Raw genomic sequence first — 23779 nt, 5'->3', positions numbered from 1 at the left:
TTAGCCTGTTGTGTAGGCTACCTGTATAAGTGTATGAGGTTACAAGCACACACTTAATTGAGATTTAGTGGGGCCTCTGTTTACATTATTAGCCTGTTGTGTAGGCTACCTGTATAAGTGTATGAGGTTACAAGCACACACTTATTGAGATTTACTTGAGCCTTCTGTTTACATTATTAGCATATCTACTGTGGCTAAGCAGACTTTTGCCAAAAGGACAATAATTCATTTGTTGTGGGTTTATCCACTTTAATGCACTTTATTATTTTTTTTTGGAATGCATGTTTTGTTTGAAGGCCTAATATAAATGAAAAACTTTGTGCTTTTTTTGAAAAGCAAAGGCTACTGGAATATTTAAAAAATGTCAATATTCAATAAAAAATTACTTTATTTGAAAAACATGTCAAAATATTTATTGTAGGCTATTTATGCAATATAAAAAAAATGGTGAAAAACTGCATTCATTATTCGGTATTCGGCCTTCGGCCAAGCGTTTAAATTTTATTCAGCTTCGGCTTCGGCCACAAATTTTCATTTCGGTGCATCCCTAATATATATATATATACTTATCTATATACATATGTATATAAGTATATATGTATATGTGTGTATATATATTACTGTATATATTTGTGTGTGTGCGTATATATGTACAGTATGTATATGTGAATTGTGAAGTGAATTATATTTATATAGCGCTTTTCTCTAGTGACTCAAAGCGCTTTACATAGTGAAACCCAATATCTAAGTTACATTTAAACCAGTGTGGGTGGCACTGGGAGCAGGTGGGTAAAGTGTCTTGCCCAAGGACACAACGGCAGTGACTAGGATGGCGGAAGCGGGAATCGAACCTGCAACCCTCAAGTTGCTGGCACGGCCGCTCTACCAACCGAGCTATGCCGCCCCATATATGTATATATATATATATAGGTATATGTGTGTGTATATATACAGTATATATATATGTGTGTTTGTATATATATACATTATATGTATATATAGACAGTATATATAAATATACACACATACATTCATACAAATAGACTCAAAAACTCCTTTGTCCCACACGCCATTAGACTGTACAACTCCTCCCTGGGGAGGGGGGGGGGTACTAGGTTGACAGGGGATGAAAAACAATAACAGTGCAATAGGTTTTCATAACATGGTCACTACTGCCTAGTTCAGGGGTCGGGAACCTTTTTGGCTGAAGCCAAATATTTTAAAATGTATTTCTGTAAGAGCCATATAATATTTTTTGTAATCAAACTGTTATTCTGCAGCTAACTGTGGAGGGGGGCGTGGCCTGCGGGCCTGCATCGAAGCAGGGTGTTGCCAGGATCGGCCTGGAAATCAGCGACAGGTGCGTAGATGGCCCATCTGGGCCTTGTTATCTAATCACCTGTCGCTCGGTTATAAGCAGCAGCCAGGGAGGAGAGACGGGGTTATTGTGTTAAGCAATGTCAGCTCAGATTTATCTGAGAGCCAGATGCAGTCATCAAAAGAGCCACATCTGGCTCTAGAGCCATAGGTTCCCTACCCCTGGCCTAGTTTCTCTTGTTATATTCTTATTTTACTGTTATATTTTTATTCCCATTGTTGCTTTCTATTTTTATTCTTATTGTAATATTTCTCTATTTTGTTTCCATTTAAACCCCCATTATTTACTTTTTTTAAATTGATCTCAACTCTGTACACTGCTGCTGGAATTTTTATTTTCCTGAAGGAATCAATAAAGTACTATCTATCTATCTACATACATACACATATATATATACACATACACACACACATATATAGATATACATATATATATATACATACATATATACACACATATATATGTGCATGTATATGTGTGTATATATATATGTATGTTCCCTCCGGGTACTCCGGCTTCCTCCCACTTCCAAAGACATGCACCTGGGGATAGGTTGATTGGCAACACTAAATGGTCCCTAGTGTGTGAATGTTGTCTGTCTATCTGTGTTGGCCCTGCGATGAGGTGGCGACTTGTCCAGGGTGTACCCCGCCTTCCGCCCGATTGTAGCTGAGATAGGCGCCAGCGCCCCCCGCGACCCCAAAAGGGAATAAGCGGTAGAAAATGGATGGATGGATGTATATATATCTTGATTGGATTATCAAGAGAATAGTGTATATGTGTATATATATATATATACATATATATATATATATATATACACACACACATATATATATATATATATATATATATATAGACACACACATACATATACTGTATATTACAGTGCAAAAAGTAGATTTTTTTTTAAATGTGATTTTTTCCAGCTGACTGTTGACACTGCAAGTGGAATGTGATCTTTATCAGACTCCATTGTAAACATGCACGGGGCCCCTATGTGGCCTCAACCTCACTTACATGCGCAGTTTGAAATGAACAAGCTGCTACAACTACAAAATAAAATAAAAGTCACCACAGCTTAAATGTTTTTGTTTTTTTTTACTTGAAAATAAAATAGCCATATAATTTATATGTATATATATATATATATATATATATATATATATATATATATATATATTAGGGGTGGGCAAATTAGTGCGTTAATTATGAGTTAACTCATCAATCTATTAACGCCGACAATTATTTTATCGCACATTTGCGTATGTTGTTTACATGCTTTTATTTTGTTAACGCCTTTTCGTAACAAGATGGCGTCGCCCGGCGTGGAGGGGCTCTTGGTAAAGATGGAACATTTGGCAAAAATAGCGGACAATTCTGCAAATGTCCTGGCTGGCTTACAGCGTGGTCACTCCGGGATCACTTACGACCGCCAGACAATTCTGGATGTGGATAGATCGGGCCGTTTTGGACTGAATGAGGCGTGCTTGCTAGAGCGGCTAGCTAGCATGGGAATACTTTGCCGTCTACATCCAGCGGCCTGTGAAGCAGCGGAGTATATGTGTTGTCTGTCTATTTATGAATAATGCAGACCAGGAGTGTTGGCTGAGTTCTTAACGTTTGCTTTCAGAGCGTGCATATCACAACATACAAGATGCCGTCATGGCGACACAACCTATACATGCTCCTCACTCCTGTTGCATGCTGGGTAGGGTAGTTCTTTATTTCCCTGGCTCATAACATCACAATATAGTACCATGTATATGATGCCTTCAGTTTATCAAAGCACCAAGCAAACAATCGGAAAATTCCCATCATATCAATTCCTAGATATGGTCATAATTATTTTAAGTGCACTACGCAGAATAAACACAACATTATTAATATTGCTACTACGGATAATTTGATAAAAAATTCCCTAAAACAGCCCACTACCTATAATATAGTTTTTTAAACATAAGATCCCTGATCAAAAAAATGTTTCTGCTGTTGCCTCAGAAATTGCCTGTTCAGATGTTATGATTGTGGCTCAGAGATTTGTATGTAGATTATATTTATTTTCCATAACAAACAGGATAACTTAAATACCCTGGCAGTGGCAATAAGCTTAAATGTTTGTATTTACATTTTTGGAGTTGATTTTCATCAAATATGCTATTTAACTGCTACTGTTTAACAAGGACTGATTTAAATTGTGTTTGCACAACAAATGTTTTGGCGCTTTTGTTCATGTGGGAGAATATTCCAATAAAGGTGCACTACACACTACTTTTGAATTCATTATTGGGCTTTGCGTATACAATGCAGTTAATCGCGATTAATCAGAGAAATAGTGCGATTAACTTGGATTAAAATTTTTAATCGTTGCCCAGCCCTAATATATATATATATATACATACATACATAGGGTAATGGGTTCTAATCTGTGCAGTACACTACTAGTCACTTGTCCTCGCGTCTGATTTTCTGTGTTTTTACGCCTTTTGACAGGTTTATTCCATTTTGCTAACTCAATACGAGTCCCAAAAAGATGTAAATGTTTATCATTGGAGCAACAATAAACTCAAGCCCTCTTACAGGTTCTTTGCCGTCCATGGCTTCCATCCACAGGCGCCTGTTGGCCTCAGACAGCGCTTGCAGGGTGAGGACGCCATGTCTGCAAGGACGGGACAAGAAGGTCGTCAAAATGTCGTTCGGCTCAACGCAAAAGGTATGCGCTGGGATGCCCGGGAACTCGCCTCTCCACCACCTCGATGTCGAAGCAGAAACGTTTGTCGATGGAGTCGGTCTTCCTTCGGACACACGACCGAAGCTTGAACATCTCCGGCGTCCCATTCAGGACGCCGTTCTTTAAACAAGACACATATAAGAGTTAGTACAGAACAGCCAGCAAGACAATGCTTAAAGACTTACTTAAAGCTGAGGTGTGCTGATACAACCTGTTCACTTACTACTCAGTTAATAAGTATTAGTGCGTGCTATGAAGCCATTGGCTTTGATGCCTACTACATGTACCATCTGCTTGTCAGTCCAGCATCATGTTGACTAGTTTATACACCCCTAGCATTCTATGTGTCATACTTCATCATTTCGCGATATTGCCATATTTTTGCTGAAAGGATTTAGTAGAGAACATCGACAGTAAAGTTCGCAACTTTTGGTCGCTAACAGAAAAGCCTTGTCTTTACCGGAAGTCGCAGACGATGACGTCACCCGTGTGATGGCTCCTCCCATCCTCACATTGTTTTTAATGGGAGTCTCCAACAAAAAGAGCTATTCGGACCGAGAAAACGTCAATTTCCCCATTAATTTGAGCGAGGATGAAAGATTCGTGTTTGAGGATATTGATAGCAACGGACTAGGAAAAAAAAAAAAAATAATAAAAATCTAGTAAAAAAAAAAAAAGCGATTGCATTGGGACGGATTCAGATGTTTTTAGACACATTTACTAGGATAATTCTGGGAAATCCCTTATCTTTCTATTGTGTTGCTAGTGTTTTAGTGAGTTTAATAGTACCTGATAGTCGGTGGGGAGTGCTCAGAGAGTATGGTGTATCGGACTGTCTTATTGTGGCGGTCCTCTCCCTGTATGATCAGTGTCAGAACTTGGTCCGCATTGCCGGCAGTAAGTCGAACACATTTCCAGTGAGGGTTGGACTCCGCCAAGGCTGTCCTTTGTCATCGATTCTGTTCATAACTTTTATGGACAGAATTTCTAGACGCAGTCAAGGCGTTGAGGGGTTCCGGTTTGGTGACCGCAGGATTAGGTCTCTGCTTTTTGCAGATGATGTGGTCCGGTTGGCTTCATCTGACCGGGATCTTCAGCTCTCACTGGATCAGTTCGCAGCCGAGTGTGAAGCGGCCAGAATGAGAATCAGCACCTCCAAGTCCCAGTCCATGGTCCTCGCCCGGAAAAGGGTGGAATGCCATTTCCGGGTTGGGGAGGAGACCCTGCCCCAAGTGGAGGAGTTCAAGTACCTAGGAGTCTTGTTCACGAGTGAGGGAAGAGAGGATGGTGAGATCGACAGGCGGATCGGTGCGGCGTCTTCAGTAATGCGGACGTTGTACCGATCCGTTGTGGTGAAGAAGGAGCTGAGCCGGAAGGCAAAGCTCTCAATTTACCGATCGATCTACATTCCCATCCTCACCTATGGTCATGAGCTTTGGGTCATGACCGAAAGGATAAGATCACGGGTACAAGCGGCCCAAATGAGTTTGGGTCTCTCCCTTAGAGATAGGCTGAGAAGCTCTGCCATCCGGGAGGAACTCAAAGTAAAGCCGCTGCTCCTCCACATGGAGAGGAGCCAGATGAGGTGGTTCGGGCATCTGGTCAGGATGCCACCCGAACGCCTCCCTAGGGAGGTGTTTAGGGCACTTCCAACCGGTAGGAAGACCCAGGACACGTTGGGAAGACTATGCTCCACAAACCACGTTAAACCCAGATTCCGATCTAACAAAGGTCTTAACTTATTCTCTTTCTATGCCACATCAATGTGGAATGCACTCCCAACAGGTATAAAAGTAAGTGCATCTCTATATTCCTTCAAAAGCGCTCTAAAACAACACCTCCAGGCAACTTCAACACTTTACTAATACCCTCCTCCATTCACATCCCATCTCCCCGGATTATAAACAACTCAAATGTACTTCTAATGTATATACTTGTTCTTATGCTATGTGAACTCACTATGTTCTCTGCTGGCTGTACATATCCTACTAAGTCACACCTACACTGTTTCAATGTCCACATTTCTCTGTTGATGCAATTGTTGATGACTGAAGTACTGATATCAACCAAAGCTCCTTATCCCACCCCCCGGATTGTAAATAATGTAAATAATTCAATGTATATACTATGATGATTAACTTGTGTGATGACTGTATTATGTTGATAGTATATATTTGTACCATGAATTGATTAACGTGGACCCCGACTTAAACAAGTTGAAAAACTTATTCGGGTGTTACCATTTAGTGGTCAATTGTACGGAATATGTACTGTGGGGCGGCATAGCTCGGTTGGTAGAGTGGCCGTGCCAGCAACTTGAGGGTTGCAGGTTCGATTCCCGCTTGTGCCATCCTAGTTACTGCCGTTGCGTCCTTGGGCAAGACACTTTACCCACCTGCTCCCAGTGCCACCCACACTGGTTTAAATGTAACTTAGATATTGGGTTTCACTATGTAAAGCGCTTTGAGTCACTTGAGAAAAAGCGCTATATAAATATAATTCACAATAAATATAATTCACACTGTACTGTGCAATCTACGCCTCGGGATCCCCCGGGAAGAGCTAGACGAAGTGGCTGGGGAGAGGGAAGTCTGGGTTTCCCTGCTTAGGCTGTTGCCCCCGCGACCCGACCTCGGATAAGCGGAAGATGATGGATGGATGACTGTATTATGCTGATAGTATATATTTGTACCATGAATTGATGAAGGTGGACCCCGACTTAAACAAGTTGAAAAACTTATTGGGGTGTTACCATTTAGTGGTCAATTGTACGGAATATGTACTGAACTGTGCAATCTACTAATAAAAGTATCAATCAATCCATCAAAAAAAAAAAATCATTGATATGTAAACTATCAGACTGCGTGGTCGCTAGTAGTGACTTTCAGTAGGTCTTTAAACTGTCAAGCGGAGGTTACATCCAATACACCGTTGTGGGATGTATTAAAAATGGGTGAAAAAGTAAATCATGTGACCTTTAAAAGAAAAAAACATGTCACCTGTCGGCCCGAGGGTCGGGCCTCGGTGTTGCTCATGGTGAACATCTTAGAACTCTTCTCGTACGTACAGTAGTATCTGGTCCACACGCTGCCCAGCGGACCTGGACAACACGGCGGTTGGCGTGCACAATCACAAGCCACAAGTCAGGAAGTCAAGTCATTTTCCTGGAAGAGGTTGGCACTCACGTTTCTCCTGTATGCACAGGTATCCCTCCATGGTGAAGCAGCTCGGGGCCTTGAAGTCCTCCTCGGCGGACCGGATCCTCTTCATCAGTCTCTCCACTTCGGCGCGCGTGCTTTCAAAGTTGTTGCGGGCCTTGGGAGGGGCACAAAAAGCGGGTAAAGTCGCTGTCAACTTCGGCAAAAAGTGTCATGTGATTGGAGCAATGGTGACGGATAACGCAACTGGAGGCGGGGTTTATGGTTCTATGAAGACCATAAACCCTGCCTATTTTTTTCCTTTCTTTTTGTAATCCAAGGAAACAATAAGTGTCAGTTATACGACAAGATGTAGATAATATTAATTGAATCTACACAAATATTGGTGGGAATGTGTCTGAAATATTAGCTATAATTATATTTTTTTAAATTGTTGTGAACATTCAACAAGGTGGTGCCAAACATCCATGCAGTGACATCACTGTTTGCTATTTCTCCACACCGAAAATAAAAAGTGTAGCATTTTAACATTATACAAAAAAAATAATACAGAAATAAGAACAATAAAATGCATTTTAAAAAGTATAAATAAAACTGCAATAAAATTAGCACATAAATAAAAATGTTAGTGCAAAATTGTTGTGTGTATGCCAAAACAATGAATTTAAACCAAAAATATATAGTAAAAAAACAACATATATATATATACATACACGCACATATATATATATATATATATATATATATACATAGATATGTATATGTATAAACATATATATACATGTTTTTTTACAAAACCAAAACTATTACGCTTAAGAAAAATAAAGCTGGGAAGTGAATGAAAAAAAAAAAAAAAAATGAATAAAATAAAAAAATTATAGTAAAAAACATATATATATATATATATACATACACATATATATGTGTATATATACACATATATATCTGTATATATATAAATATATATACATATGTATGTGTATATAAATACATATATATGTATATACATATGTTGTTTTTACTCTAGTTTTTGAATATATATATACACACATACACATATATAAATATATACACGTACACATATATATACATACATATATATCGGTTATTACTATAATTTTTGAATATATATATACACACATGTATATACACACACATACACAAATATATATATATATATATATATGTATATATGTATTTATTTTATCTTTTTTTTTGAGGCACATGCATTTAGCGTCTGCAATAGCCCACTGGCAACTTATCTAGAAAATGATTTAGAGGGAAAGGATTTACTTTTATTTATTTTATTTCTTTATTTAAAAAAAATTCTGTGTATAAATATTCATATATATATATATATATTTTTTTTTCCTTACTGTTAGCATGCTAGAATTAGCATGCCAACTTTTTCAGCCAGTTTTGCAAGTGCTAGAATGCTAAACATTTACATGCCAACAGTTAGCATCTATCAAATAACAAGGCATACGACACTGTGAGGTTTTCAGTAGCAAAACTGGCTAAAAAAGTTGACACGCTAATTTTTGCATGCTAACAGTAAAAAAAATAAAAAATAAATAAAAAAAATAATTGAATTTTTATTTTATTTTTTTAAATAAAAACAATATATAAATAAAAGTACATCCTTTAACTCTAAATAATTTTCTAGATCAGTTGCCAGTCAGGTGGGACGCACGTGCCAAGTGGGGAGTTGCAGACGCCTCAAAACCGTCCCACAACTGGACGGGGACGGCGTGGCTCGGTTGGGAGAGTGGCCGTGCCAGCAACCTGAGGGTTCCTGGTTCGATCCCCACCTTCTACCAACCTAGACACTTCACCCTTGGTCCTGACGGGTGGTGATTAGGGCCTTGCATGGCAGCACCCGCCATCAGTGTGTGAATGGGTGAATGTGGAAATAGTGTCAAAGCGCTTTGAATACCTTGAAGGTAGAAAAGCGCGATGCAAGTAAAACCCATTTAACTGGGAATCGGTTCTCATCGTTCGCTTAAGGGAGCCGTTCAAAAGACTGGATTCGTTCGCGAAGGCCACATCTCCACACGCTGACTCACATTCTGCAGGTTGAACTGCAGCTGCTGCTTGTAGGGCTCAAACTCGCTGGCCAGCTCGTAGCCTTCGTGGTAGAACGTCAGCAAGCCTTGCAGGAAGGCCAACAACTGGAAAGATAATGAGACCATTAACCACAACAATCCTGACTTGTTTGGGGTCGCTGTCCTTGTTTACGTTACAACAAAGACTTGCTGTCCCGGTCCAGGGGAAGAGATCTCCACACAGGAAGTGTTGCTACCGAAACAGGAAGTGGCCTGCGCTGATATGTATCATTGAGGCATGTTTATCGCCAGCGGGGACAGTTGTCTTCTGGCTTGTGATGGCCCGAGCATGTTCACACGCTGCACAACACCGCGACCTTTTGCAGCCTTCTCGTCTCCGCGTCATCGCTCCAGGAGATAAAAGGAGCTCTAATTGTTCCCCCGAGTCGGACGTCAAGTTTGTGGCATGTTTTTTTTTTCACGCTACGTTCACTGTCAGTACTGTAAACAAACGCTTGAAGAACTGATCCTTTTGGACGACTGTGTCCAACTGTCCAATAGAACGTTTGTGCTTTTCTATCCATCTAGTTTTTAGCTTTCCACTTCCCGGGTCAGAGAGGAAGATGAACAGATGATTGATTGATTGAAACTTTTATTAGTAGATTGCACAGTACATCTTCTATTCCCCCCCCCCCCTTGTTTACCTGTATCTCATCTTTTTTTGTAAGGGGCGCTGGAAGCCGGCAGACCCGTCAGCGATCCTGTTCTGTCTCCCTGTAATGTTTGTCTGATCTTGAATGGGATTGTGCTGAAAATTGTAATTTTCCTGGAACTCTCCTGACGGAATGAATAAAGTACTATCTAATGTTCCGTACAATTGACCACTAAATGGAAACACCCGAACAAATTTTTCAACTTAAGTTAATCAATTCATGGTAATTGATGCCATTATGGTTTGTATGGAAATTAAAAAGGTGAAATTTAACTTGAGCATTTGCGCCTTTATCCAGATCTTCAACAAATTTACGGCTATAATAGTGTAATTCTGTTGACTGTATGTGTCGTCCTGTTTGTTGTAGGGATGTGAAGTGAAGTGAATTATATTTATATAGCGCTTTTCTCTAGTGACTCAAAGCACTTTACATAGTGAAACCCAATATCTAAGTTACATTTAAACCAGTGTGGGTGGCACTGGGATCAGGTGGGTAAAAGTGTCTTGCCCAAGGACACAACGGCAGTGAGTAGGATGGCGGAAGCGGGAATCGAACCTGCAACCCTCAAGTTGCTGGCACAGTCGCTCTACCAACCGAGCTATGCCGCCCCATTTCGGATGCACCGAAAATGAAAATTTGTGGCCGAAGCCGAATAAAATTTAAACGCTTGGCCGAAGGCCGAATACCGAATAATGAATGCAGTTTTTCACAATTTTTTTTAGATTGCATAAGGGACGGCGTGGCGCAGTGGGAGAGTGGCCGTGAGCAACCCGAGGGTCCCTGGTTCAATCCCCACCTCGTACCAACCTCGTCACGTCCGTTGTGTCCCGAGCAAGACACTTCACCCTTGCTCCTGATGGTTCGTGGTTAGCGCCTTGCATGGCAGCTCCCTCCATCAGTGTGTGAATGTGGAAGTAGTGTCAAAGCGCTTTGAGTACCTTGAAGGTAGAAAAGCGCTATACAAGTACAACCCATTTATCATTTATAAATAGCCTAAAATAAATATTTAGACATGTTTTTCAAATAAAGTTTTTTTTTTATTGAATATTGACATTTTTTTAATATTCCAGTAGCCTTTGCTTTTCAAAAAAAGCTCAAAGTTTTTCATTTATATTAGGCCTTCAAACAAAACATGCATTCCAAAAAATAAAATAAAGTGCATTAAAGTGGATAAACCCACAACAAATGAATTATTGTCCTTTTGGCAAAAGTCTGCTTAGCCACAGTAGATATGCTAATAATGTAAACAGAAGGCCCCACTAAATCTCAATAAGTGTGTGCTTGTAACCTCATACACTTATACAGGTAGCCTACACAACAGGCTAATAATGTAAACAGAAGGCTCAAGTAAATCTCAATAAGTGTGTGCATGTAACCTCATACACTTATACAGGTAGCCTACACAACAGGCTAATAATGTAAACAGAGGCCCCACTAAATCTCAATAAGTGTGTGCTTGTAACCTCATACACTTATACAGGTACACAACATTGTAACCTCATACACTTATACAGGTACACAACATTGTAACCTCATACACTTATACAGGTACACAACATATCCCAACGTCACCGCCTCAAAAAATTGCGTCACACGCCACTATTCGGCCTTGTTTTTAACTCATTCCACCGAAGGCCGAATGTGGCTTTTTTTGCCATATTCGGCCGAATATATTCGGTTACCGATTAATCGGTGCATCCCTAGTTTGTTGCATTTAAAATTATTACCTGCGTGTGTGTGTCTGTGTGTGTGTGTTTTGATTGATTGATTGATTGAAACTTGTATTAGTAGATTGCATATTCCGTACAATTGACCACTAAATCGTAACACCCGAACAAATTTTTCAACTTAAGTCGGTCCACGTTAATCAATTCATGGTAATTGATGATATTATGGTTTGTATGGAAATTAAAAAGGTGAAATTTAACTATAGCATTTGCGCCTTTATCCAGATCTTCAACAAATTTACGGCTATAATAGTGTAATTCTGTTCACTGTATGTGTCGTCCTGTTTGTTGTAGGGATAAACCGAAATGAAAATTTGTGGCCGAAGCTGAATAAAACTTAAACGCTTGGCCGAAGGCCGAATACCGAATAATGAATGCAGTTTTTCACAATTTTTTAAATATTGCATAAATATTACCTGTGTGTGTGTGTCTGTGTGTGTGTGTTTTGATTGATTGATTGATTGAAACTTGTATTAAATGGTAAATGGGTTGTACTTGTATAGCGCTTTTCTACCTTCAAGGTACTCAAAGCGCTTTGACACTACTTCCACATTCACCCATTGCATATTCCCTACAATTGACCACTAAATGGTAACACCTGAATAAGTTTTTCATCTTGTTTAAGTCAGGGTCCACGTTAATCAATTCACACACACGTGTGTTTGTGTGTGTGTTCTGGCAATGCTGACTTAATGGGGACATCGCTCTGTTTACACTGTCAGCTTTGGGGGACTTCTGACGGTATGGGGACACAAAAACAGGTCCCCTAAAGGGAAACCTTTTCATGTAATTCTATTCAATTCAATTTAATTCAATTCAATTCAATTCAATTTTATTTAATTAAGATTGGTTGGTAGAGTGGCCGTGCCAGCAACTTGAGAGTTCCAGGTTCGATACCCGTTCTGCCATCTTGTGTTCTTGGGCAAGACACTTTACCCACCTGCTCCCAGTGGCACCCACACTGCTTTAAATGTAACTTACATATTGGGTTTCGCTATTGGGGCGGCATAGCTCAGTTGGTAGAGTGGCTGTGCCAGCAACTTGAGGGTTGCAGGTTCGATTCCCGCTTCCGCCATCCTAGTCACTGCTGTTGTGTCCTTGGGCAAGACACTTTACCCACCTGCTCTCAGTGCCACCCACACTGCTTTAAATGTAACTTAGATATTGGGTTTCACTATGTAAAGCGCTTTGAGTCACTCGAGAAAAGCGCTATATAAATATAATTCACTTCACAATTCACTTCACTATGTAAAATCGCTTTGAATCACTAGAGAAAAGCGCTATATAAATATAATTCACTTCACTATATAAAAGAAGACAGCCTGCCGTTTCCTTTAACTTGGACACACACATTTATACCTTTGGCCATTAAAAGAACGTCTTTTCCAGGCGTTATCTCACCTTCTGAGTAGCCTCTGATTTAGTAATGTTTTTAAAAAATTTTAAAATTGTTACGGCGCACGCGCAGTCTGCGTCTCCTTCCTCTGCGGGATCACCCGATGGATCCGCTGACGCTGAGCGCAGCACACCCACGTAGCGACAAGCCTGCACTCAATTGCCAATCTGCACACCTGGTATTGATGAGGACGAGCTGGATAAAAAGACCAGTTGACCCAAGGATCGGCGTGGGAACTTAGTTCTCTAATGGTGTACCGAAAGCGAAGCTGTTTGCTCTATCCTTGTTTCCTCTCCGATGTTTGATTTGTCCCTTGTCTTCTCCCGTGTTTTTTCAGCAGTCTTTTCCTTCCGTTGCCCTGGATCTCGACTGCCTCCCTCGTTCCTCGACTCCTAGCTCGCCCCTGGACTCTGACGCCTCTCTCGCACCCCTGATCACCTGCCTGCCCAGGCTTGGACTGATTTTTTCATTGTATTTCATTTTTTTCTCCCACTTCCCCCACTTGTTTACCTGTATCTCACCTTTTTTGTAAGGGGCGCCAGGAGTTGGCAGACCTGTCAGCGATCCTGTTCTGTCTCCCTGTGATGTTTGTCTGATCTTGAATGGGATTAATAAAGTACGTCTGTCTGATTCTAACCACTGTTCCACCGTGCTGCCCATATAAGTGAAGTGAAGTGAAGTGAATTATGTTTATATAGCGCTTTTCTCAAGTGACTCAAAGCGCTTTACATAGTGAAACCCAATATCCAAGTTACATTTAAAGCAGTGTGGGTGTCACTGGGAGCAGGTGGGTAAAGTGTCTTGCCCAAGGACACAACAGCAGTGACTAGGATGGCACAAGCGGGAATCGAACCTGCAACCCTCAAGTTGCTGGCACGGCCACTCTACCAACCGAGCTATGCCGCCCCCTATATAAATAGATTACAGTACAGATAAATATATTGCACTTTTGCATAAGCATTTGTGGATGTATGTTATATTGTCTTTATATTCCAGCGAGTTATGTCATGTGTTGCCTTCATTATAAGACTTAGCGTACTTCCTTGAATGGCCGCCGGGTATATAGTATGTGCCTGCCTAGAATTACTGCCGGGTCAAACTCGTTTCGCAAAATAATTAGCGCATGCTTAGCATTACCGTCGGCTCTGGATTAACGCCGGGTCAAACTCGTTTAGCAAAAAATAGTATTTTTATTAGTGCATGTCTAGAATTTCCACCGGGTCAAACGCGTCACGTCACGAGTGACACTTCACCTGTCATCATTTTCAAAATGGAGGAGGCTGATTTCAATATTTTGAAATCGCATAAAGGGAAGAAGATTAAGTGCTATTCAGTAGGATTTAAGGTCCAAGCTATTAAATATGCTAAAAAGATCAGTAAGCAGCTATGTTTTATTAATATACCGTAGCTGCGTGTGTCAAATATGAGTCATTAAATGACTCCCGCCTCCGGGTGCTAGAGGGCGCTAGTGATCCTTCTTGCGACTACCCGGCTGCAGAAGAAGTGAAGTGAATTATATTTATATAGCGCTTTTCTCTAGTGACTCAAAACGCTTTACATGGTGAAACCCAATATCTAAGTTACATTTAAAGCAGTGTGGGTGGCACTGGGAGCAGGTGGGTAAAGTGTCTTGCCCAAGGACACAACGGCAGTGACTAGGAGGGCGGAAGCGGGAATCGAACCTGCAACCCCCAAGTTGCTGGCACGGCCGCTCTACCAACCGAGCTATATACACGCTTGCTGCTTGTTGAAAGTGACAACAAGCAGCAAGCGTGAGTTAATTTTTTTCCTCTTGTTTGCACTTTTAACATGGAGGATTACATATCTAAAATAAAATTATTTTACTGTTATATTGTTATTCCCATTGTTTTTATTCTTTTTTTAAACCCCCATTATTTACTTTTTACTTTTTTCTTTAAATTGATCTCAACTCTGTACACTGCTGCTGGAATTTGAATTTTCCTGAAGGAACTCTCCTGAAGGAATCAATAAAGTACTATCTATCTATCTAAAACAGTTTTCTAAACTGGACTTTCAATCGAAGCAGGAGGTAATAAAGGAAGATCTCCATCGAGACTTTTAAAACTGATAAACAACTGATATAAACAAGTTATGGATGCTTTTGATCAGAAGGAGCTGCGCATAGATTTCATTTATAAGTAAAGGTAAGACCATAATAACAATTTTTTTAGTAAATGTGCTTTTCATGATGGTATCCTTACATCACACTCAAATTTATAAGCGCAGGCCTAAATTTACCGCATGCCTTTGGTAAGCGCCAGAGTGAGAAGAGGTTTTAAATTAATTAGCGCCCCGGCAGCAATTCAAGGAAATACGGTAGATACAGCTTTTGATTTTTTGCGGCTCCACACAGATTTGTTTTGTGTATTTTTGGTCCAATATGGCTCTTTCAAAGTTTTTGAACGACTGCAACACCCAAGAACAGAACAGCTATACGACATTTTCTGATCAAACTCTACACTCACAATCACGTGCTCCACCATCCTGTGGAATAAACCGCCAAGAAGGAAAAAAACGGATGTGACGTCATATGCATTTTGTATCTGCTGATGTAGGAGTGAAAAAATTAAATAAATAAAAAAAAGAGGCCGATACCGATGCACGTGAAAATGCCAAATATTGGTGCCCAGACGATAACTAGTGGATCTATAGTGTGTGTGAGTCCTCACCGGCTCCACAAACTCAAACTTCTTCCTCTCCTGCACCTCTTGGATCTTGAAGACATACTGCAGTGAAGCGTCGTAGAACACCTGCCGGTCTTTGCTCATCTGCGAGTCGGCCTGCAACGACATCCCACTTAGCGCTGTGTGTGTTAGGAAGTGTGTGTGTGTGTGTGTGTGTGTGTGTGTGTGTGTGTGTGTGTGTGTGTGACCAATCCAATCCAATCCACTCTGTTTATATAGCATATTTCAAAAAACAATAGAAGTTTCACAGAGTGCTGCACAAAAGTTGAGACATGCAAACTAGAAGAGTCGGTAATATAACATATTTAACTATAAAATACACATAAAATACATCAGACAAAATAAAGTAGACTAAAATCACAAAACTCCCATGCTGGTTTAAAAAAGCCAAAGAGCAAAAATATGTGTTAAGACGTGATTTAAAACGTGTTAAAGAGGGAGCCGTCCAAATAGCAAGATGGATATTGTTCCAATACATGTATATATATGTGTATGTATATATACATGTATATACATATATATATATATATATATACGTATTTACATATATATGTATATACATATATATATACATATATATGTAAATACGTATATATATATGTGCATATATATAAATATATATATGTATATACATATATATACACATATATACATACATATATACCCATATTTATATGCACATATATACATACACATATACATACATATATATACATATATATTATATATATACACATATATCTCATATATATACATATATATGATATACATACATACACATATATACAAATATATACATACATACAATATCTATATATATATATATACTAAAAAAATAAATAAATATACATACACACACACACACATATATGTTTATATGTATGTATATATGAATACCGTTATTTTCAATGCGTCGTGTTTGGAGGAAGAAGAATACTGAGTTGCATCCCAAGAACACCACACCTACTGTGAAGCATGGGGGTGGAAACATCATGCTTTGGGGCTGTTTTGCTGCTAAGGGGACAGGACGACTGAATGAATGGGGCCATGTATCGTGAGATTTGGAGCCAAAACCTCCTTCCATCAGTGAGAGCTTTGAATGGTTGAGCAAATACTTATTTTCCACCATAATTTACAAATAAATTATTTGAAATTCCTACAATGTGAATTCCTGGATTTTTGTCCACATTCTGTCTCTCACAGTTGAAGTGTATTATGGACATCTGTGTTGCTGAATCTTTTGCAATTTGTTCAATGAATAATGGAGACGTCAAAGAAGAAAGCTGTAGGTGGGAAGCGGTGTATTGCGGCTGCCTTGAGCAACACAAACACAGCCGGTGTTTCATTGTTTACATTCCCGAAAGATGACAGTCAAGCTTTACTATGGAACAGAGCGGTCGAGCGAACGCGGTTGGATTGGACCACACACACAAAGTACAGTGTATTATGCAGCGATCATTTCGAAAGATCGTGTTTCGAAGAGGGTCCCTTGCGAAGGGCAGAGATGGGCATCGCCACCACCCGTCGACTGGTGCGGGACCGACCTTCAGGTTCTACAGGTACGACCATATAATCTCACTAAAACACTAGAAACACAATAAGCAGATAAGGGATTTTCCAGAATTATCCTAGTAAATTTGTCTAATAACATCTGAATCGCTCCCACTGCCCTCGTCTTTCTTTTTTTATTTTTTCTAGTCCTTCACTCTCACTTTCCTCATCCACAAATCTTTCATCCTCGCTCAAATTAATGGGGAAACCGTCGCTTTCTCGGTCCGAATCGCTCTCGCTGCTGGTGGCCTCGTCTTTTTTTTTTCTTTTTTCTAGTCATTCACTCTCACTTTCCTCATCCACGAATCTTTGATCCTCGCTGAAATTAATGGGGAAATCGTCGCTTTCTCGGTCCGAATCGCTCTCACTGCTGGTGGCCTCGTCTTTTTTTTTCTTTTTTCTAGTCCTCCACTCTCACTTTCCTCATCCACGAATCTTTGATCCTCGCTCAAATTAATGGGAAAATCGTCGCTTTCTCGGTCCGAATCGCTCTCACTGCTGGTGGCCTCGTCTTTTTTTTTCTTTTTTCTAGTCCTTCACTCTCACTTTCCTCATCCACGAATCTTTGATCCTCGCTCAAATTAATGGGGAAATCGTCGCTTTCTCGGTCCGAATCGCTCTCGCTGCTGGTGGCCTCGTCTTTTTTTTTCTTTTTTGTAGTCCTTCACTCTCACTTTCCTCATCCACAAATCTTTGATCCTCGCTCAAATTAATGGGGAAATCGTCGCTTTCTCGGTCCGAATCGCTCTCGCTGCTGCTGGCCTCGTCTTTTTTTTCCTTTTTTCTAGTCCTTCACTCTCACTTTCCTCATCCACGAATCTTTGATCCTCACTCAAATTAATGGGGAAATCGTCGCTTTCTCGGTCCGAATCGCTCTCGCTGCTGGTGGCCATGATTGTAAACAACGTGAGGATGTGAGGAGCTCCACAACCCGTGACGTCACGCGCACATCGTCTGCTACTTCCAGTACAGGCAAGGCTTTTTTATTAGCGACCAAAAAGTTGCAAACTTTATCTTCGATGTTCTTTACTAAATAATTTCAGCAAAAATATGGCAATATGGCGAAATGATCAAGTATGACACATAGAATGGACCTGCTATCCCCGTTTAAATAAGAACATCTCATTTCAGTAGGCCTTTAATGCCTACTAAGGCTTAACAACAAAGGGCCCCCGCCTAAACTAAAATCTTAAAAAAGAAAATAAATAAATGAAAATATTTTTTTGTCCTGTAAATTAAGCATGATGAGTTAGGCCCCACTTTTAACTCTTTTTCAAACGCTTATTGCAAATGCTTATTTACAGTAAGTCATTAATTTGACTTAGTCCAGGGGCCGGGAACCTTTTTGGCTAAGAGAGCCATGAAAGCCAAATATTTCAAAAAGTATTTCAGTGAGAGCCATATAATATTTTTTAACACTGAATACAACTAGGCCCTGCGATGAGTTAGCGTCTTGTCCAGGGTGTAATCCGCCTTCCGCCCGATTGTAGCTGAGATAGGCGCCGGCGCCCCCTGTAACCCCAAAAGGGAATAAGCGGTAGAAATAAATGGATGGATGGATGGATGAATACAACTAAATGCATGCATTTTTAAGTAAGACCTACATTTTTAGAGTATATTAAATCTCTTATTCCTTTTAATAACATTATTCTCAAGTTAACCACTAATAAATATAATATTTCTTACCATTAATGCAACATCTTGAACAGGTGCGATAGAAAACAGATGGTTGGATAAAAATGCATGAGAATCTTTTATAATTTCAATTTTATTTTTAACAATGTGATTACCAGCGAAATTATTAATTACTTATCGTGTTAAGCAATGTCAGCTAAGATTTATCTGAGAGCCAGGTGCAGTCATCAAAAGAGCAGCATCTGGCTCTAGAGCATGGGTGTCAAACTCTGGCCCGCGGGCCAAATTTGGCCCACCGTCTAATTTAATTTGGCCCTTGAGGCAATATCAAATTAACATTAGAGCTGGCCCGCCATTATTATAACACCGCATTCACCGCTAATACTCATACTTACCAACCCTCCTGATTTTCCCGGGAGACTCCCGAATTTCAGTACCCTTGCCGAAAATACCATTCTCCCGAATTTCTCTTGATTTCCACCCAAACAACAACATTGGGGACGTGCCTTAAAGGCACTGCATTCAACGTCCTCAACAACCTGTCGTCCCGTCCGCTTTTTCTCCATACAAACATTGTCACATACTATATGCGGACTTTACAAGCAAACAAGTGAATGCAAGGCATACTTGGTCAACCGCCATACAGGTCACATTGAGGGTGGCCGTATAAACAACTTTAACACTGTTACAAATATGCGCCATACTGTGAAACCACACCAAACAAGAATGACAACCACATTTAGGGAGAACATCTGTACCGTAACATAACAGAACAAATACCCAGAACCCCTTGCAGCACTAACTCTTCCGGGATGCCACAATATACACCAAACCCCGCCAAGTTAATGTTGATATTTACATCAGAAAGCTGCAAATAGGAAAGAGGCATTCAATTTTTATTTTTTTTTCATTTAATATACCATTGATATTTTTAAATTATCATTATTATTTTTATTATTTGAAAATCGATTTTGCATGTCACTTTAAAGTTATACAAGCCTTGCTTGTTCAATATTCAATGCAAAACTTGTTTGGGTCCCGATTAAAAGGTTCATTTGTTCAACCTTGCCCCGCGGCTTTGTTCAGTTTAAAATTTTGGCCCACTCTGTATTTGAGTTTGACACCCCTGCTCTAGAGACACAGGTTCCGTACCCCTGATTTAGTCTTTATCTTGTCTTAGTAAGTCAATATTTACTAAGTCAAAAATAATGACACATTTAGTACCTCAGGTAACTGTGTTTTGTTTTTACTTTCCGGAAAAAATATCGCGATATATATCGTGTATTGCCACTCAGCATACGGAGCGGAAAACACAGACAAAAATTGTAGGCTATTTCACGCGACGAAGCCGGCCTACTTCACCACAGTCGGTAGTCTATTGCCCCCCCACCAGGCAGCGATGAGACGGAGACGTGATGGTGCCGACAGGCCAAATTACACTGTTCCTTACACCCACCCAGCCCCCTTCCCCCTGGAGAGACACCACCTTAAAGGGGAACATTATCACAATTTCAAAAGGGTTAAAAAATATTAAAAATCAGTTCCCAGTGGCATGTTGTATTTTTTTTCTAAATGTTACCGGTCTCCGAATATCCCTAAAAAAAGCTTTAAAGTGCTTGATTTTCGCTATTTGCGATGCGACTATCGATTTCCCTGTGACGTCACACAGTGCTGCCAATGTAAACAAACAATGGCGAATACCACAGCGAGATATAGCGACATTAGCTCGGATTCAGACTCGGATTTCAGCGATTTAACAGATTCCGCATGTATTGAAACGGATGGTTGGAGTATGAAAGTATTGAAGAAGAAACTGAAGCTATTGAGCGAATAGCTATTGACGCTATTCATAGCCATAGCATGCCCGAATAGCTGCGTTAGCATCGCCGGTAAAATGTGCGGACCACACGATCAGGACTTTCGCATCTCGTGACACTGGAGCAACTTAAATCCGTCGATTGGTAAGTGTTTGTTTCGCAATAAATGTGGGTGGAAGGAATCGTAATATAGTTCCAAATGCATCTGCAGGTTGTCCATACATCTCTGTGCCATGTCTGCTTTAGCACCGCCGGTAAATAGCATGTTAGCATCGATTAGCTGGCAGTCAACATCAACAAAACTGATTTCTGTGACTTTATCGTTACAAATGCATCTGCAGGTTATCGATACATCTCTGTGCCATGTCTGCTTTAGAACCGCTGGTAAATAGCATGTTAGCATCGATTAGCGTAGCATGTTAGCATCAATTAGCTGACAGTCACGCCGCGACCAAATATGTCTGATTAGCACATAAGTCAACATCAACAAAACTCACCTTTGTGATTTCGTTGACTTTATTGTTGCAAATGCATCTGCAGGTTATCCATACATCTCTGTGCCATGTCTGCTTTAGAACCGCCGGTAAATAGCATGTTAGCATCGATTAGCTGGCAGTCAACATCAACAAAACTCACCTTTGTGATTTTTGTGACTTTATAGTTGCAAATGCATCTGCAGGTTATCCATACATCTCTGTGCCATGTCTGTCTTAGCACCGCCGGTAAATAGCATGATAGCGTCGATTAGCGTAGCATGTTAGCATCGATTAGCTGGCAGTCACGCCGCGACCAAATATGTCTGATTAGCACATAAGTCAACATCAACAAAACTCACCTTTGTGATTTCGTTGACTTTATCGTTGCAAATGCATCTGCAGGTTATCCATACATCTCTGTGCCATGTCTGTCATCTCCGGTAAAATGTGGAGACACTTTGGTACATTCAATGGGGGTCTGGCGGCAGACACTTTGGCATCTTCGGGCCAGTGGTGCAACTTGAATCCCTCCCTGTTAGTGTTGTTACACCCTCCGACAACACACCCACGAGGCATGATGTCTCGTAGGTTCCGAAAAATAGTCCAAAATAGGGAAAATAACAGAGCTGAGACCCGGTGTTTGTAATGTGTTGAAAATGAAAATGGTGGGTGTGTTACCTCGGCGACGTCACATTCTGACGTCATCCCCTCCAGAGCGATAAACGGAAAGGCGTTTAATTCGCCAAAATTCACCCAATTAGAGTTCGGAAATCGGTTAAAAAAATATATGGTGTTTTTTCTGCACCATCAAGGTATATATTGACGCTTACATAGGTCTGCTGATAATGTTCCCCTTTAACTAACACATTTTCTGGAGTTAAACACTGTGTCGGTTACCTCTTGCAGCTGTGACTCCTTCTTCTTGGGGGACAAGCTGAGGTGCTTGTCCAAGACTGAGTAGTACCTCTCCGTCTCCTTGTCAAACTGCTTCTTTCCCTCCTGTCGGAGACGGATGGACAACAATCACAACTAGGAACTAGTGACGTAATAAACAAGCGTGAGATATCGGCATTTTTGTGTGTGATGTTTTGTTTAAAAAAAAAAAAAATAAAGAAATTCAAGCTGCAAGCAGCGTTGGTCGGGCCCGCCTTTGGCTGCTGCCCCCACGACCCAAACCCGGATAAGCGGTAGAAGCATGGATAGTATGTGCTATTATTATAGGGTATTGTGTGTAGAATTTTGAGGACAAAAAATATTCAATTCCATTTCACATTGTCATTGTCTACTGTTAGCCATAAGTGTCCCAATACTTTTGCCTAGTTTTAGTCCTAAGTGTCCCAATACATTTGTCCAGTGGTAGTAGCCATCTTGAGACAACAGCAGCGCAGCAGTTGATCTTTGAAGGGTCTTAAAATCAAAACCGGAGCAGTAATCAAAACTTTTGCGATAACTTTTAATCAGAAGGGTTCAAACTCTCTCCTGTGCGAGTTTGAAGCCGAAACGACAAACGGGCTCAGAGGAGATAACGTTTGAAGAAAGGTGACGGGTTTTTACAAAACTTTTGTTTTGAAGGGGTAATTGCCAACTTCCTGTTGATTTTTGCTGAAGGATGTTAGTTATTAAAATGTAGGTCTAAGTGAGACCTACATAGAAGTTTTTGTTTCATGTCTCTCCAACATTCCTACTGGAAGTTACAGGCAGTTTTGTTTGTGTTTTCTTCCTAGGAGCAGTTTTTTCTGTGTTTTAGTCAAAAATTGCGTTAGAGCGCAATTTTGAGTTTTGGTTTTTTACTAGATCGCAATTTTTGCCAGTCCTGATGTGTGTGTCAAGTTTAGTGAGTTTTGAAGCATTTTGAGAGGGTCAAAATACGGCGCAAAGAGGCAAAAATTGCATTTTTTTAAGCAAATTTTGCTTTGAAGGAGTTTTTGCCAATTTTTTTTCGATTTTTGCCGTATAAAGTAAAATTATGAAATCTAGGTCTAAGTCAGTCCTACATAGAGGTGTTGGTTTCATGTCTCTACGACAGGGGTGCCCATTACGTCGATGGCGAGCTACCAGTCGACCGCGGGGGATGTGTCAGTCGATCTCCAGCCAGGCTTTTAAAAAAAATAGACCTAAAAATGAGTGATCATCAATCTTCACCAAGACGTCACTTAAATGACATTCACGGTACCGGAGGGTCTTGTGGGATGACGCTGGCTGCTGCAAGATCATTATTATGAAAATATGACCGAGAGGAAGGCGAGAAACACTTTTTATTTCAACAGACTCTCGCGCCGTACCTTCCGTCAAAACTCTAAAGGCCGACTGCACATTTCCTATCTTCACAATAAAAGCCCTGCTTCATGCTGCCTGCGCTAACTAAATACAGAGTCTCGGAAAACTGGCGTGCACAAGCGATCCCTCAGAAAGCTGGCGTGCACATCGCTTGTGCACGCCAGCTTTCC

At 40.4% G+C, this 23779-nt stretch overlaps 1 protein-coding gene across 1 annotated transcript in view; it reads right to left on the bottom strand.

Annotated features, from left to right (window-relative positions):
- arhgap42a (Rho GTPase activating protein 42a) overlaps positions 1-23779 on the bottom strand; it is a 75109-nt gene that overhangs the window by 29073 nt on the left and 22257 nt on the right. Inside the window, exons 5-11 of the mRNA XM_061899375.1 lie at positions 22230-22331; positions 15839-15949; positions 9334-9438; positions 7295-7424; positions 7109-7209; positions 4120-4229; positions 3959-4037 (exon numbers count right to left, since the gene is read on the bottom strand). Coding sequence (XP_061755359.1) covers positions 3959-4037; positions 4120-4229; positions 7109-7209; positions 7295-7424; positions 9334-9438; positions 15839-15949; positions 22230-22331 — 738 coding nt within the window. The remainder of the gene's footprint in view (positions 1-3958; positions 4038-4119; positions 4230-7108; positions 7210-7294; positions 7425-9333; positions 9439-15838; positions 15950-22229; positions 22332-23779) is intronic.

This window comes from Nerophis ophidion, linkage group LG04, assembly GCF_033978795.1.
Source record: "Nerophis ophidion isolate RoL-2023_Sa linkage group LG04, RoL_Noph_v1.0, whole genome shotgun sequence".
Classification (NCBI taxonomy): Eukaryota; Metazoa; Chordata; class Actinopteri; order Syngnathiformes; family Syngnathidae; genus Nerophis; species Nerophis ophidion.
The sequence above is the reverse complement of the archived record's forward strand: the minus strand, read 5'-3'. Positions and strand labels throughout refer to the sequence as shown.